Source organism: Brachionichthys hirsutus, chromosome 2 (assembly GCF_040956055.1).
Source record: "Brachionichthys hirsutus isolate HB-005 chromosome 2, CSIRO-AGI_Bhir_v1, whole genome shotgun sequence".
NCBI lineage: Eukaryota > Metazoa > Chordata > Actinopteri > Lophiiformes > Brachionichthyidae > Brachionichthys > Brachionichthys hirsutus.
Window position 1 is genome coordinate 11424936 of NC_090898.1, and position 16413 is coordinate 11441348.

Genomic DNA, 16413 nt, shown 5'->3' on the forward strand with positions numbered 1-16413 from the left:
GGGACTGGAGAGACAGCCCCGCCACCACAGAGGAAGGACATAGGATGAGATGGCGACACAGTGAAATGCCATTAACTTGATGTTAATTACTAATTAATGGGGCTATTTCATTTACATGTATCTCTGGCTCTCCGATGGGACCTGCCTTTACTGGGTTACTCTTACAAGCCGACAAGCTGGGGGAGGGTTTATCTCCCCCCTCCTCAACACTCCCCTTACAGTTTTCATCTCTGCTAATTAAATAGTGAGCCACTCATCATGATAATGTCTGCTTTTACAACACCATTGTCTGTCAGGCGGAGCACTCCAATAAGCGCCCGGCCACCTCTTGGAAACGATGGCTGTTTTTTATATGAACTGTACATCAAAAGACAAACTCACTGCCAACTCTGACTTCTATCTGACTTGTTACCTTCACTCACTCGTGACCCCTCCCTTTCTTTCCATTGCCACACAGCAGCCACAAACCACCAGTCTCCATGGCAACCTGAGCCGCTCGGTCCCTTGAGAAGGGTTGTTGGTTTGGTTGAATAGCGTCTGGCCATTCACACATGGGCAGTGCCAGCTCGCCAACATGGCACCTAGCATCCTACCATATGGTACTCCAACATGCGTCCTGCTATCCCGGACCCGGGATCTGAGCGTGCAGCGAGTCGGGACACACCCCCACTCCAACCTCCTCAGCTGCTGACCCGCATCAACAGTGTACATAACTGTGGTTCTCAACTTTATAGCAGGAAGATACTTGATCATTCGTGACCGTCTGTGAATAAGAATACTCTTCCATGTTTTCATGATTGATGGGTTTGATATCAATTTGTGCAAATCCTCTCAATGAAAACTTCACAAGGCCACTACATAAAAGATGCTCCTTCTGCTTGACAGAAAATGTCAAGCATTCAGAGGCTAGATGGGGAGCTTGTGCCGTCTTCATTATTGATGCTGCACTGCCTCTCTGTGGACCTTGTAAGGAAATACAGCCGCATTTTATTTAATAGAAGGCTTTCACCGATTCTACATTGAGCTTTGTGGGGAACATACAATTTGATCTACAGTTTGGAAGAACCAATGCGCATTTGTTTTCTTGGCAAAATATACAACTTTCAGCTCAGTGGGTTGGGCCTTGGGTTGGGAGGCGGAATGTGTCACCGGTTCAAGCATGCATGATCTGTCGTATTGAAGTATGTCCCACTGCTATTGTTTGATTTGGTTCTTGAAAGGGCTGATATATTGAATATGTTGTCAATAAACCTGATAGGCAGTGGAAGTTGAACAAAAATAATCTAGGAACTCAATCCAAATGAGGGTGCAACATGGTGACTCATGTTAACCCATTTCTGGTAACGCCATGGGAAATGAATAAGGGAGTTATTGCCTTACCAAATACTGACATCACCTCTTATCTCGTGGCTAACGGATAATTATATCAAATGTGAGAGTGTGGCCTAACGAGACACTAGCATGGACATATGTCTTTCCACCACACAGCCAAATATTCAAATAATAAATATTTTCCTCATTCATCTTGAATAATTTAGGAATAAGAATTATATTAGAATAAATGAGGAAACTAGACTTGCACAAAAAGGTCTATTTAGGCAAATAATTCATTTTTAATAACTTATAATTTCCGACCTCATTCTTTACATTTCCCTCGATACATTTTTTTAACAAAAAGAAAAGAAGAAATAAAGCATATAATAAATATAAAAAGGACTCACAATAATTGATTGAGATATTACTTTTCCAACCAAACACATAGAAATAAAATGAAAATAATTTATATCCTTTGGTCTATCTTCTCGTATTCAACAAATTGAGAGGTCTTTGTTGCACTTCATCAAAGTTTCCTTGACCTCTCTCATCCCCTTTCTGCAATGGCCAGATTAGTGTGTAACCATGGAGGACCACCGCAGATAAAGCACAGAGAAATTAAAGCACCTGCCTAGTAATGCAGTGTTCAACTCGGTTCACCCAGCAAACTGGGGGTGTGGGGCAGACTAATAAAAAGACTAGAGGTGCAAGACGCTGAACTCATGTCATCACTCAAGTCATCACCTCCCATCCCCGCATAGAAGAACCCACCACCTTCTTCCGTCACAGAGTTCCTGACACACATGCATCACTAGCACAACTCCCCTGACACACACAATCACACACAGCAATGCATTCTGCATCCCAAGCCCCACATCAGCAGCCATTTCATCAACACAGCAAAACATTTTGACCTGGAGGTAGACTCTTTTTCATCCTGTAGCGTTTTCATTCTCTCCTGAATGGACAGAACGTCCATCTTTTGTGCCGTCCTAGGATTGAACTCACCATCTGCAGAAGATTTCTGAGTAATGCCGTGCCAACTCTGGCTTGTGCTCTTCAGTAACCTTTGCAGTTCTTCCTACATAAGACACAGTCCAAGTTCTTATTGCAAGAACATGTCCATGTCCATACAACACCAAGTTGTCCACTTCACCAATCTGCAAGTTGTCCAAGGGTGTTCCTTCCTTGGAGAGTGAGCATTCTAGTACATGATGGCGATGATGGCTTAGACGTGGATGCTGTGGTGGTGGACCTTACAAGACTCAATGTCAAACCGGCGGGCCTCAGCAAAGGCCAAGAATATGCAGAGGCCCAGCAGGTTGACCGCGGTGATGAGGGCAAATACAGTCGCCCATGAGCCTGTGGCCTCGATAAGATACCCCGAGAAATAAACCAGCACAACACCTGCAAAAGAGTACAAAGAGTCAACAGTGAGAGGACACAAACATGAAGATGCCATGCCACTGTTTTCTGTAGCGAGAACGTCACGGTTCATGAACGCATCCCTCACAGGACTGCGCAATGTCATCCTCTCCTCTTTGTATGATTCATCTCACGGACTGTTCTGCTCCCTAGAAGCCAAATGCATGGCACATAGGAGCCAGCGGAACTGACAGCAAGCGCATCAGTTCAAAGTTTGAATATTGAGAAGCCGAGTAATTATTTCACCTAATGGATTTTTCAGGATGATAAACAGTAATTTTTCAACTTCTGGTGAAAGATTCATCAAAAGGCATTTGTCCATTGCGTGTCTGCCTCAAAGTACAGAAACTCACCTGAGAAAGCCCCACATGTGTTCATAACGCCTGAAAAAATAAAAACAGTTACCCACAAACATGTTAAAAACCTATACAACATTTAATCTTTCATAAAATATTTTGTAGAATTTTTATTTTTATAATGTTCCTCTTTTAACTTACCAAATAACGCTCCAGCACAAGAAGGGGCAAGATCCTGAACATTTACAGATACACCACTGCAAAAGAAAATGTCATCAGCCATTGAAAACGACAGACCTACTAAACTGACTCTTTGTGTGTCCTGAATAGCTCTAGAGAAGAATGAGAAATCATCCTGATAAACTGCAGCCATTTAAAGATTAGAAACCCATCAGAGGAGAAAATAAATGCATTGTTGCTACACTCCTACTATTTATCCTGACATACAGTTGGCGACAATCCAAACTCCTAATAATATTAAACTGTTTGTTACCAATATTAAGAATGTGACCTACATGCCTAAATGTCACTCAATACACTGGAATATAATGTAAGAAAAAAGAACAGCAAATCTATGACCATGATTGTAAACCAGCCTGTCTATAAAAGCAATTTTACATTTATGTTGGCACGAAGTCAAGAAGATAGAAAGATCGATTAAAAAGTCAAACTCCCACAATGCATTGATTATTTTACCAAGTTTAAGAATGAAAGTAAATATCAATAATTAATTATTAAATTATGAACCTCTTCAAGACAAACAAGCATGAAATACTCAGGATCTCCTGCTGCAGGTGCATTACGATACAGAAATACATTCAAAAATGAGTGAAGCATTTATATTCATTGCAAATGTAAATTTTCATGAATAAATAATTGTTAAAATTCCTATATACATAAAATAGAACAACTCCAGTTCAGAGGAAATTATTTAGTAGAACGTAGAACGTTTGGTGAAAATATGATGGCGTTTTGCTCCAGAAATGAAGCATGATGAACAGATGAATGGACAAGACTGAACCAATTCCTACTAGAGCATCAAATTGTGTGATTTTTAGAATAGTAATCAATTAATGGAAAAAAAGAAACTGTATAAAATAGATTACATGCTAATGTAATGCAACATGTCGGCCAGAAGGTGGTGCTAATATACCAACAGGATATTGATTTCTGTTATAAAAATAAAAATAAAACACACCGACCACAGAAGAAAATGAATGAGCCATTAAAAAGCAAAGTTAGAGGCCTCTAAACAAAACATGAGGCGCAAGAGAAATACTACCAGATAAAAATCAATCAACAGTCATTTGAGAATAAAGCACCCAGCTGAGAGTTAATACTAATTGGTGAGTAGCTGATTTGTGCAGAGCAATTCTTGATTGGTATTTTAACTTGATATGCCATGTACTGATTCCTAGATGTTATACAAGTGCGAGCTCGTTCTCGGTGCCAGTACCTGTGCGTGAAGGTGCTGAGGCCTATGGTGGCAGATACAAATGCTACAGCCCAGGTGAAGGTGTTGGTGCCGCACAGAAGAAGGGTAAACACACTGGACAGACCCATGGTAAAAAACTGACAGAGGAATTAATGCAAACAAAACACACGAATCAGGATCGTACATAATCTGCCAAGGTACGAAGAGGATATTTATAGACGACACAACTGAACAGAGGGCAGACAGACATTTATACCTGCATCAACTTCCTCACTGCGACTGTATTGCAGCCTGTGGGGATGAAGAGGTACAGCACTTATCAATCTGTGTTATCAGTTGAAGTCAATCTGATACGTGCTCTTCACATGCCCTACCTTGAATGATCAGGTGGTCAGAGAGGCAGCCGCTGAACAGTGAAGCGGGTACGGCAACCAACCAGGGAATGACATTATACACCCAACCCTGGAGAGACGTGTTATATGGGCCCAAAATGAACTTGACTGCAATAAGTCGACCATCTTGTTTATATTTGAAAGCCTGCTGTGTGTCAATGCAGTGGTCAAATGTCTACGAGCTGGAGATGGGCTTTGAGATTATTTACGCTCCACACCCTGTACTTTCTCAGGCACCTCAGCAAAATCAGATGCAAAGTTTGACGTAGGTCAGATGATCCATTTCAATATAGAATATGCAAGATTAAGAAACAATACTGTATAAATATATATTTCATATTGCCTTGCCTATGGATAGCTTGTTTGTAAGTACCGGTAAATCGAGGGACACTTTGCATCCATGTGGATTTAAATTGCAGAGAGGTTATCAAACTAAGCTGTGATATCAGGTCTGATAAGGTTCTCTAAACCGCCTGATACAACATATTTTTGGTGGACACAAAGTACTACTCATACATACTCCTTGGAGACAGTGATGGAGAGAAGGATACTTCAGAAACTAGGGATTATTAAAATATTCAGATTCTCAACATATTCAACATTATAATCAAAATATTCAAATATACACTCGTGGCTACTTTTCTCAAGTTGCTGAGTTAGAAAAGCAGATTCAGAGTCTTTTCTTGTATAATTGAGAAGTTTGTTATATTTAGATCTGCCATTATGGACAATAACAGCTGAATTAAGTTTATAACTCATAAATAACTAATGATATGAAGATCCAAGTATAGGTAATTGAAAGGTGGGTGCTCTGTAACAACTGAATAGTGACAGTGGCACTGGTGAGGAATGTGCTCTCTGAGTGCCTTCCGTCTTTTTCCATGTACTACTGAGGACAAGTAAGTAATACAATAGAAGAGGAGCAGGTGCCGCTTTTACCTTGGCATCGGGGAAAGTGTCTTTAAAGAACGTCGGCAACCACGACAAAAGAGTGAAGAAGGAGCTTGCTGCGCACAGATGCGTAACGATCACGGCACTGGTCAGGGAATGAAGAGAGAGGAGAGAGAAGGAGGACACTGAAAATGCACGGCTTCATATTACAATATATGAAAATCATATCCATATCAAAGCCTTTGCCATCGAACTATCGCCTCGTTTGTTACTTTCAAGGTGGATCAGAAACTTGAAAAAACCGCAGAGGTCCTTCCCTGTCACAGGAAACAGAGCATGTCAGTTGTTAAGTGTATGAAAATGTCTGAAACCAAAAGGAGAAACAGGGCGGACCCTATTGTTGAACCCAGGAACAGACAGAAGCAGATAGTTGGGGAACCAGAAAGTGGAAATGCTGGTTTGCAGAAGCCACTTCACTGAGGTGTGGATGAGTGGAAATGTCCACATTTTTGTGGACATCTGTCAGAGAAAACAAACTACGCCTGCTCATTCATCAGAACACCAGAACAAAGAAATGGACTGGACTGAACGCGCATGCATGCAGACTGTGCTTTTAACTTAATCTCACCATACTGCAGGCTGTTTAAGGAGCCATAACCACCGCCTTTTGGACAGCTTGGACTGGGACCCACTACTTCCCAGGGACTCCAAGGTAATGATAGGCCCTGGAAATAGAGGAGCGTAGGAATACAAAAGGACACTGGCACCAATCGCACAAAATACACACAACAAGACAAGTTAACTCCTCCCTTGCCTTCTCCTTTGAGCAGACATTTCCATACACAGTAGGCCCACAGGACTGAGAGGAGACCAGAGACATAGAAAACACTCTGCCAGCCGTAGAGGTCCAACATGATGGAGCCGACACCTCCAACCATCAGAGTTCTGAAAAGGTAGACCAAAACAAGTCACACAAAGGCTCATATAACAAGGGGTTTAGTACTGCGTTAGGAATATCAATAAAATGAATAAAACCATGAGGATAATGAAAAGAACCAAAGAAATATGAGGCGTTTTGGGTAAAAACGGAATCATCCGTCTATTTCTTTCCGCTTGCCGGGTCACGCGTGTTGCTGGAGCCTATCCCAGCTTGCTGTGGGCGAGAGGCGGGGCAAACATCGGATGTGTTGCCAGCTCATCACGGCGCCACACAGAGAGAGACAAACCACTCATACACTATGGACAATTATTTGGAGTAATCAATGCACCTAAATTGCATGTTTTTGGAGCCGTGAGGAAACCGGAGAACCCGGAGAAAACCCACGCGAACACGGGGAGAACATACAAACTCCACACAGACGGGAGTCGAACCCGGAACCCTCTTGCTGCGACTCATTTGAAACAATAACAGGTATTGAAGTGGCACAAGCTTTGGTAAGAGAGTCCTCCTCTCTCAGCAGACTCACCCGCTTCCCTCTATTAAAACGTGACTCACCCCATGTAGGAGCCGCTCCCCACAGTGCTCAATAGGAAGCCTCTCTCACTTTCCACCACCTTTTGAGAGCACAGACTCGCTAGAGACGGGTAATGAACTCCTAAAATCAGGATGCAACACACGATTAGTTCACATTTTGGGAATTTCCAATAAGCGTAAACAACTCAATGTTTGTACACACACACACACACCAAATGAAATATGTGTGGTGGGTGTGGAAATGGTGTCTGAAAGGTGGTTTAGGCAACACCTTTGTTTTTCCAGAAATGGAAATAGAAATATTTTATTGTCATTGTACGCTGTACAATTTCAGATGAGCTTTCAGACCTTCCCAAACGAAGCAGACCATCCGAGGAAACGAACTCTGGTCCGTTTAAAGCGGACCAAACAGCGACAGTGTGAAAGTGACTTTAGAAGCATTCAAACACACCAAGTCCCCCGGAGTTGTCCAGTTCTTGGGACTGCTTACCAACCGGAAGTTAAAGATAGCCAAACTAAACACGGTGTAATTCATGCTGGTGATCAACATACTGGTAGCTAAAAACAGCAATTACAAACTTTGTGTAAGTTCTCAGTCATTCAGGTACAGGTAAATCAAGAAGAGCAAAAAAGAAGAATCACCTGGACTTGTTTAAGCTTGGTTGAAGGCATTTCCACTCTCTTCCGAGAGGCTTCTTCAGTTCTTAACTTTAACAAGTCCAGTTGATTCTTCGTTTTTGCTCTTCTTGAACATTCACAAAGACGATAAAGGGGCTTTGACCCAAAATAGACAAAACACGGCTGAGCTACAGATTGGAGATGCAAGGATCTGGAAGTTCCTACTGTAAATCTACTCAATAGAAAAGTATGAAAAAAATATGTACTGTAGCTTGTATAGCAATTTTAATTTCATACCTTTCTGTTCTATACCTTCAAATCAATTTCAAGTTCGGTAATGGCCGTCTGTCTTCCTGTGTCTAGAATACGTCAAGTAAGTTGATTGCTTGATATAAAACCACGTTGAAACGCACCAGCCTCCTTCACAGTCATCTCAATCCGGAATTCAACTCAGCTACGGTACTCGAGCTTTTAAAAGCATCCGTCTCACCTTGCAACAAGCCCATGAGGAAACGGGAAAGCGTCATGGAGATGATTGGCTGGGAGCAGAAGCGGGCCAGGATGGGAGTGAAGGCTGTCATCGACCCCCAGGCTGCAGCAGACAGGAGGACGACCTTCTCACCACCTACCCTGTTGACACAAGACACAGTCCGTTAAACATTAACAGAAATCTACGTCACATTCGGGGTTGTGAGAATTGGCACAGCTAAAATTATTGGCTTGCATCAATAGTGAAAAGACCGTATTATAACGAGTAATTCTCCCAATTTGATCTTTGCTATAAACTTTATACACCTCAAACAAGTCAATGTTTCTAACCATAATTACTGACTGACTAAATATTTGAGAAACAATTTTAGATCCACAAGTATTTTAGGAGCTAGGATCTCAAAACATGAGCGCTCAACTGTTTCCCACCGATCGCTGACGTAGCCTCCGAACACTTGGGTGAAGCAGTAACCCCAGAAGAAGCTGCCCAGCACCATGCCTGACTCGCTCTTGCTCCATTCGAACTGCTCGGCCATGGTGACGGAACAGATGGGCATCGCCACACGGGCACAGTAGAGGAGGCACGTCCCGAGCAGCAGCGCCACCGTCCATACCCTCGCCACTGGCCTGTACATGGGGGGAGTAGGGTGAGGGTGGGGGGGGAGCAGAATGGACAGAAAAAAGATTACTTAAATAATGCCGATGAGGGGGGCATCCAGGCGGGGGGCACTTTGTGGATTTTATTTTGAAGCCAATCGCTTGAGTCCTTCAGCTCATTCAACAGGAAGCGGCCGCTGTATTCCACACATCCATTTTCTTTCATATTAAACTCATTTATATTTTAAATATGATCTCAAAATGAAGGACGCAGTATAAAAACAATGTGGTAACCTACTGCTGATAATGGAACAGAACAAAGACTTGTCCCATTGCTTCCTTCAGAAGTCATCATGACCTGAACCATTGACGAAGGTCAAGATGCGTTTCATTTTGTACATTTGAAAGATGCGAATGTATGTATATAATAATAATAATAATAATGTTATTATTAATGCAGGATCTTAAGAGATCCTAAAAAAAGGACGAGTTCAAATCCAGCACACTCCCTCCTGGTCATTATTACCCGACGAGAGTCACAGGACTCATTGGACATGGACAAGCAGCATTACAGGTTGGACGCCTCACCTGGACCAGTTGCTGTTCTGTTCTGGCCGCTTCTTGCGACATGCGTCAGACGGATGGTTCTCCTTCTGACAGACAAAATCTGGGCAGCCGTTCTTGCCACATTTTTGAATCGCTGCCATTCAACGCGAGGAAACTGCCTCGCTACTACTTTCTGCCTCGTCCCAGCAGATTGGACTGAAAGGTGAACGGATCAGCCGCAGGCGCGCTTCGCGGAAAGTATTAGCGCCCGTATGATAACTGGACCCAAAACAGGCGACAGCTCAAGGGGAGGGCGCCGGTTTTTTCTTTTTTCTGCTCTGACTAATCCACGTGTCAAAAAAAAAAAAAAAAAAGAAAGAAAGAAATCTCTCAGCCTTCTCTGGCAAAGCCGAGCAGTTCTTGGTGTGATCGGTAGAGTCGATCAGGAAGTGATTTTCAACGCTTCACCACCTTGTCATTCGTTGCTGACACCCCCCCAGGGCCGCCCCCCAGCCCCTCAAACCGGGCCGGTCGGACGAACACCGTGAGAAGCCGCGGCTGCAGGGCACCGTTCCGGGTTACCGATCGATGCTTGAAGTTGTGACGCTGCATAATCAGGAAGTCGTGACGTAATAGTCTGCATTCAGCGCATTCTGTACGTTTCCATGGTAAAAAAGTCATCAATTACCTCAAGAAGCTCATTTTAAAAATGTCTCCACGATAATCGACATGTAGTTTCAATACATTTAACCCAAAACAACCAAGCTTTATTCTGAGTCGGTCGCCGGTGAAACCCAACTCAAGTGTGTGACGTGTGTTTCCGTCTTTCCGGTTCGGAGTCGTCACGGCGGATTCCACCTCGTAAATCCAGCTCTGGTTTTCTTTAGCTGTGAAATTTACAATTGAGCGAACGCTACCGTACAACACATTATCATAAATCAATCAACATGACAAAATATCCACCATCGGGAGTTCGGGACCAATAGTTGAAGAAAGAACAGATTGGCGTTCCCTGCGCGCGCGCGTAATTACGCACAGCTGATGCGGTCTTCGCGCAGCGAAAATCTCCGCAGCGCACAAAAACGAAATCCGACCTGAATTGGAAATAAAAGAAACACGTAAAAATTAATGTGTGCTTCTGTGCTTCTTTTCAATGTCAATCAATCAATCAAAATCTTTATTGCAGACACAATGGTCCAATTAAAAAGCACACAAAACATTTACAACGTTTACACAGTAAACACAGTAATCCTATAATAACATCAGGTACCAATGACACCAAATACCTGAGTGAAACTTCACAGCACTTATGCTTGGCTGAGTCAGTGTTCTGATGATGTTATTCCCTGATTCATGCAGCCCACATATAAACCTGTATGACAGGTGCCTCAGCTGAGCATTAAGGGTGTTAACCCCGACACCACAGAACATTTCACTGGCGCTGGACCATCTGGGCTTCCTGAGAAGTATCCGCATGCAGTCATTGTATGCCACCCTTAACTTCTGCATGCTGGCCTGTTTGTACTTGATGAGCCAACGATGAGTCACGTGCGTTTTTACGCAGCTAATCCGATGGCTAATGACAACACCAACCTGTTTTGAAAGCAGGATACATTTGTATTTATTTTACAGAGATCATTGTTGCAGTTGGAGTTGGCATGCGGCATTGCAGAGACGTTATGTTGTGTCAATGAAATAAATAAAACACAATCATCATAATTTTCATTTAGTGGCCTGGTGGGGTTTTTTTTTTTTTTTTTACCTATTCCACCGATTTTTTTCTTAGATCATTATAACAATAATCCAAATTATAATGCCCGAGCATTATTGTATTATTGTAAATGCAGAACCTGTGGTAGCACAGTCTCATATTAATGCTTGATTATCTCAGCTACAAATCTACTTCCTCCACAAGTTCTTTCTGCTTCACGACATTTATCTGACAGGTTTAGTTAATGTTTCACAGATTGCCAGCTCACCAAACATCCTTGCAGACTGGAGATAAGACTTAGCAGCAAGTCATATATGTTAACGCATCCCCCATTTAGGACCCGCACATATTCAGATAACACCTTGAATACAACCTGTTTTGGCTCCACCACTCCTGCTATATAACTATGCAGGCTACCGCAACCACACACAAGAACAATAGCTTCTTGTTCTTAAACACCATCACTTTGGTTAAGCAGTTAAATCACCCCTTCAGTATTAATAACCCTCCAACAACAAAACATGCACGTGTTTCCATTGCACTGTAGATGGTATATTCACAGTTTAATATGCAGTTTTTGTCATGACCATATTATGCACTGTCACTACAAATCCTGCAGGCTGCATATACACAAATCTGTACATCTCGATTCTGATAAATTCAGTCATGTATATAGGAATTGGCTTCTCATCATTCACCTGCAGCAGTAAAATCCTACCTGGAGATAAAGCAACTACTGACTATGATGCCAAATTATAATGTACCCCACATTTTCTGCATTGATTGTTCAACATTTGATAAATCAATATGCTAATTTTGATCATTTAACCATGTAAGGGTTTTACTTCCTCCACCAATTCACATTCAGTAATACTATACATATTGTTACTGATGCATTAATGTGAACACCTTTCATGCTGTAGTTGGTCAAAAATGGAGATAACTGGACTGATTCAATTGTGTCGTGACTCGTGATGATATAAAAATGCATCATATTTTATATATCAATAAGTTAATGTCTTTTGTCTGAATAAACAAAATGACTAGCCTATCTATTAGGTAACTAATTGTGTAGAAAGCACAATAGTTCTCTTGAATGATTAGTATAAAATGTGAATATTTTTAATAAGCATAGAATGTGCAATGCTTTAGCAAATGCACATCATTTCATTCAACCACTGCTACTGCAACGCTACGCTGTACAAATACAGTAACTATTTCAGTAAAATTTCAATAGCATTAAAAATAGTCAAAGCTGAAGTTCCTTTTGACTTGCAATAAAAAAAAAAGACTTTTAGTGCAAAGTAATATCCCAGCAAAAAATAACAAGAGCTACTTACTCCACATATGTAAATAATCCATGTGTAAGAGTTTCATGTTTGTGGACAAAATGTATTCTCACATTTAATGTAATCTGATGCATTAACAGCATAAAACTGATGCTACCTTTAAGCTTGGAGTGTAACAGCACCCTTGTTCTTGTTAATCTCTTCAAAAATATATATCACTTTAAAAACTTTCCATTGAATTATTCTATGCCAGCATCTTTTCAGAGTGCCACAAGCAATAAAGCAGGGCCAACCGAAAGGGATTAAACTTTCAAAGTCACAGTAGTGTGAAACATCCCAAACACTTCTATAAACATGTCAAACACTCATAGTAACAGCTAAAAAACTAGTTATAGCTGCAACGTCTCGAGTTTTGTTTTGAAGGAAATGCTTATTTTTTTAGGCAGTGCATAGTGACCTAGTCATTTTCCCCTAACAATCAAATTCAGCACTTTCTAAGTGGTCACACACACAAAGTTACATCCTAATTATGGCTTTAATAATAACACCCCATTGTTCCATGTTGAAAAAAATAACAATAATAACTAATGTACTAATTCTGAATTATAAACCAAGTAAAATAATGATTCGTAATGATGTGAGAAGTCATTTTAATATTTCAATAGCGCTTGCACATTCTAAGTTATTAAAGTATCAAAAAACAACCCTTACAAAAACAAAAGGTTGTACTCTATATGACTTAGTTTGTTGCAGTATAAATAGATAAAAGGAAATGTGTCCATTTAGTAATGCTGTGGTATGTTTTCACTGGCGGTTCCTATTTTGGGTCTTCAATTGTTCCCTTGCTGAGGTCTGTCATTTTGGGATATTTCACTTTCTTTTGATCAAGTTCATTTTGAACCCACAGCAGTAGCTTCAGGAGTTTAGCCAGCTTGGGAGTTGACTCTCTGTTTTCATAGTCGAGCACACACTGATTCACTTCGCTCCACACCTGAAAGACAAAGACAGAAACACAGTTATCGATTTGAAAATTTTAAAATGGGACAGCAGCTCACCTATTGCACGTCACGTGCAATTCCTGTTCACTTTGTCAACTATTCTTTTATTGTAGTTTATTATACTAGTGGAGAAAATATTCCCATTTGTCATCATTTATGGACAACATCATCCCTTTTTATGAGTCACAACCTTTAGTTGACTGAAGGACTGGGCATAAAAAACACATGGGAGAAAACACATGTTTTTATGTCAAGTTTTAATCAATGAAAATTAGTTACTTTTTAGGTATCAGTTCAATACATCTAGTAGAGCCAAAAGCAACACGTCTTGTCATCTTACTCCAATTTCCATGTACTTTTTCATTCATGTGATAAAAGGGTTGAACGATGAAAAACACAGCATTATTATTATTTAAAAAATATTTACAAAGACAGACAGACTACCTTTTGCCTCTGCATCATATTGAGCAGATCTCCAAAAGGGGAATCTTCAGGGTTGTCGAATGCCAGCAGGGCTAGAGTCCTCTCCATCTCTGTCAGACATTCTCGGCTCTCCTCCCCCTGCTCCGCCAACTGAGACTGGGCAAACTCAAGGGCGGCTTCAGTCTCCCTCAAGCGAATGAGCTCAATCAAGTGTTGCTGCTGCGTACACACACACACAAACACAGATATAAGACAAGAACTATGTAAGACAGTACAAAGAGCAAACGCCTAAAGTATGCAAAATGAGAGGTACCTGTAAGTGGAAGTAAAGATAACGATTGGTATCCAGCAGTTCTGGGTGCAGACTGTTGATCAGTGCAATAGCGTCCTGGATCTGCCCCTTCAAGATCATCTCTCGGATCTTAATTCTTTCATCGAGGGAATCCAAGTCCACACTGGGCTCTATCCCTGACTCCATCCTGAATTTCTCTGCTGCCTCCTTGAATCCCTCTGTTAAAGGTAATACAGTGAGAAACACAAGGGCCACGAACATTGAAACGTAACATTCATCTACATAGCCGATCGCTATAGACAACTTAGCACAACCGAGATGAAACAAAGTACAGTACATCACCTGTCACCAGGTAGTTCATAATGAGCCGGTTCATATCAGCTCTCTGGATATGGACATTGTTGAGTTTATCCATCCACTCATCCCTTGTTATGTCCTCCGGTTTCTCAGCATAGCTCATCATGCTAATGTCCTAAACGAGCACAGAAGGGATATCTTTACACATCGACTTTTCTTGGTCACGTGGAACCAGATCGAACGACTTTGGTTATTAGCCCTTCGGTTTCACAGCAACACGGTAACCGGCATCCTCCTCCACATCACTATGGGCCTTCGGTGAAAACACATCACTGAAGCCTGACTTTTGTAAACACAAGTCAAAACAAAGACAACGTCGGCCTTTCGGTGTATTTACATTAAATATAAACATCCTGAACGGATGCAGGGAGACTTAAGTAGTCTCTATCAAAGTGTATGCAAAGTCCTACACATAATTAATAGATACTTAACTTACAATCCCTTAGAAATGTGTCGCTACTATCCAGCAGTAGCTAGCAACTAGCTAGCGGAAGTCTAATTCTTCTTCGTGTGCAATAAATTGTACAATCTGTGTTTTACTGCCTCCTACAGGAAACTGATTCCATTGGACGCTGGGTTCATTCTTCCTCGATGTTTAGTTGCGGTTGGTAAATTAAGTATAATACTCATTACTGTCTCCAAGTGGATTTGAGTATGGAACTGCTTGTGCAATGATCTTTTTTTTGATTGGAGCTGTACTGCGTGGATTTTACGCGTTTCAACTCGTGTCTGTGTCCGTTTCCATCCAGCATTAAAGGTTCCTTCCGCCAGATTTCTCGTGAGGATAACAAATATATACTGTTTTTACAGATACTATGGGGATATCTAAGCATAAGTACAAACAGGAAAAAAACAACTTGGTGACAAGTTACACCCCCGAGCCGGCAGGGTTATCAAGAATGGATGGGAGGAACAACACCGGCGCGTCAGCACTGTGTCGAGTGCGCACGCGTGAAACCCCGGATTGGTGCGCGTATCGCTTCAATAGAAACCCACGTGACCGGATACAGGAGTAGTGTCGTTCGGATGTGCCGCGCCAAATTGTGTTAAAAGGAAACAAAATGTATCGACTTGTTGCGGGTTCTTTGATGGAGATTACATTGTTTGCTGTCGCCTTTTGGATTCCCGCTTTGCTCCCATTCATGGATCGTTCTCGGAAATGTGTGAATGAATCCATGTTAGTGTGTTATTCCATATGATTGAACACTTTGGTTAACAAAATCCCACATAAACATTTTAACTCTGAATTTTATTACACTGATTTGCTATGATTTACATGCCAACTCTTGAGCATTTACACAAACAAGCAGAATTTGAGCCCTTCACATGAAGAACTTCACTCAGCAAACAAGTGGAGAAAATGATATTATACAAAGGTGATCAGAGTTTAAGTAAGAGATGAGCAATTTAATAAAGATTAAATATTATTTCACAGGCTAATTTTGGGTTTACAGCATGCAAGTTAGTTTTTCCATCTTTTTTCATTTTGTTTACTCGAAATGATTTTAGATCTACAGCAGAGGTCACTGTTGAGTGACCAACATGTCAATACAGTGTTGGTATTAACCCATCACTATTATCAAGTGAGCTGAAAACAGCCCCGCCCCTCGCGAGGTGACAATCGATTCGGGATAGGGTAAGAGAATCAGACTAAGCCAATCAGAGTCTGACGGGGGCGGGTCATTCGTTTATTGTCCAATAAAAACAAAAGTATTTTCCCTTTCTAACCTCAGTGTTTAGAGTTTCTATGGCAATGACACCATTCATTTCGAAACAAAATTAGTTCAGGTCTTAAATTGAAGACCTGCCATTACTTGACATCAACCAACCAATGCGAGTGGATATAGAATTAAAGAAAAGGTAAAT

General features: G+C 41.4%; 2 protein-coding genes across 2 annotated transcripts; both read right to left on the reverse strand.

Moving 5' to 3' along the window:
* Positions 1-1613: 1613 nt before the first annotated feature.
* Positions 1614-9638, reverse strand: slc17a9b (solute carrier family 17 member 9b). Its single transcript, XM_068748601.1, has 13 exons — positions 9520-9638; positions 8764-8961; positions 8336-8475; positions 7249-7348; positions 6568-6698; positions 6382-6478; positions 5802-5898; positions 4845-4932; positions 4727-4761; positions 4492-4607; positions 3237-3292; positions 3093-3122; positions 1614-2721 (listed from the first exon to the last, which is right to left on the reverse strand). The coding sequence occupies exons 1-13, from the start codon at positions 9636-9638 to the stop codon at positions 2543-2545; spliced, it is 1386 nt and encodes a 461-aa protein (XP_068604702.1). The 3' UTR covers positions 1614-2542.
* A 3472-nt stretch (positions 9639-13110) lies between these two features.
* LOC137899972 (glucose-induced degradation protein 8-B homolog) lies at positions 13111-15052 on the reverse strand. Its single transcript, XM_068744010.1, has 5 exons — positions 14984-15052; positions 14533-14662; positions 14212-14408; positions 13920-14117; positions 13111-13468 (listed from the first exon to the last, which is right to left on the reverse strand). The coding sequence occupies exons 2-5, from the start codon at positions 14651-14653 to the stop codon at positions 13295-13297; spliced, it is 690 nt and encodes a 229-aa protein (XP_068600111.1). The 5' UTR covers positions 14654-14662; positions 14984-15052; the 3' UTR covers positions 13111-13294.
* Between the last annotated feature and the right edge of the window lie 1361 nt (positions 15053-16413).

Bases quoted from the DNA above. Each gene is read 5' to 3' on its own strand.
- slc17a9b (XM_068748601.1), bottom strand. From the start codon at position 9,638: ATGGCAGCGATTCAAAAATGTGGCAAGAACGGCTGCCCAGATTTTGTC. The intron at 8,476-8,763 runs GTGGGAAACAGT...TTGTGTCAACAG, and splicing joins GGAGGCTACGTCAGCGATCG to GGTAGGTGGTGAGAAGGTCG. The intron at 6,699-7,248 runs GTGAGTCACGTT...CTACCTTTTCAG, and splicing joins GGGAGCGGCTCCTACATGGG to AACTCTGATGGTTGGAGGTG.
- LOC137899972 (XM_068744010.1), bottom strand. From the start codon at position 14,653: ATGATGAGCTATGCTGAGAAACCGGAGGACATAACAAGGGATGAGTGG. The intron at 14,409-14,532 runs GTGATGTACTGT...TACCTTTAACAG, and splicing joins TATGAACTACCTGGTGACAG to AGGGATTCAAGGAGGCAGCA. The intron at 14,118-14,211 runs GTACCTCTCATT...GTGTGTACGCAG, and splicing joins ATCTTTACTTCCACTTACAG to CAGCAACACTTGATTGAGCT.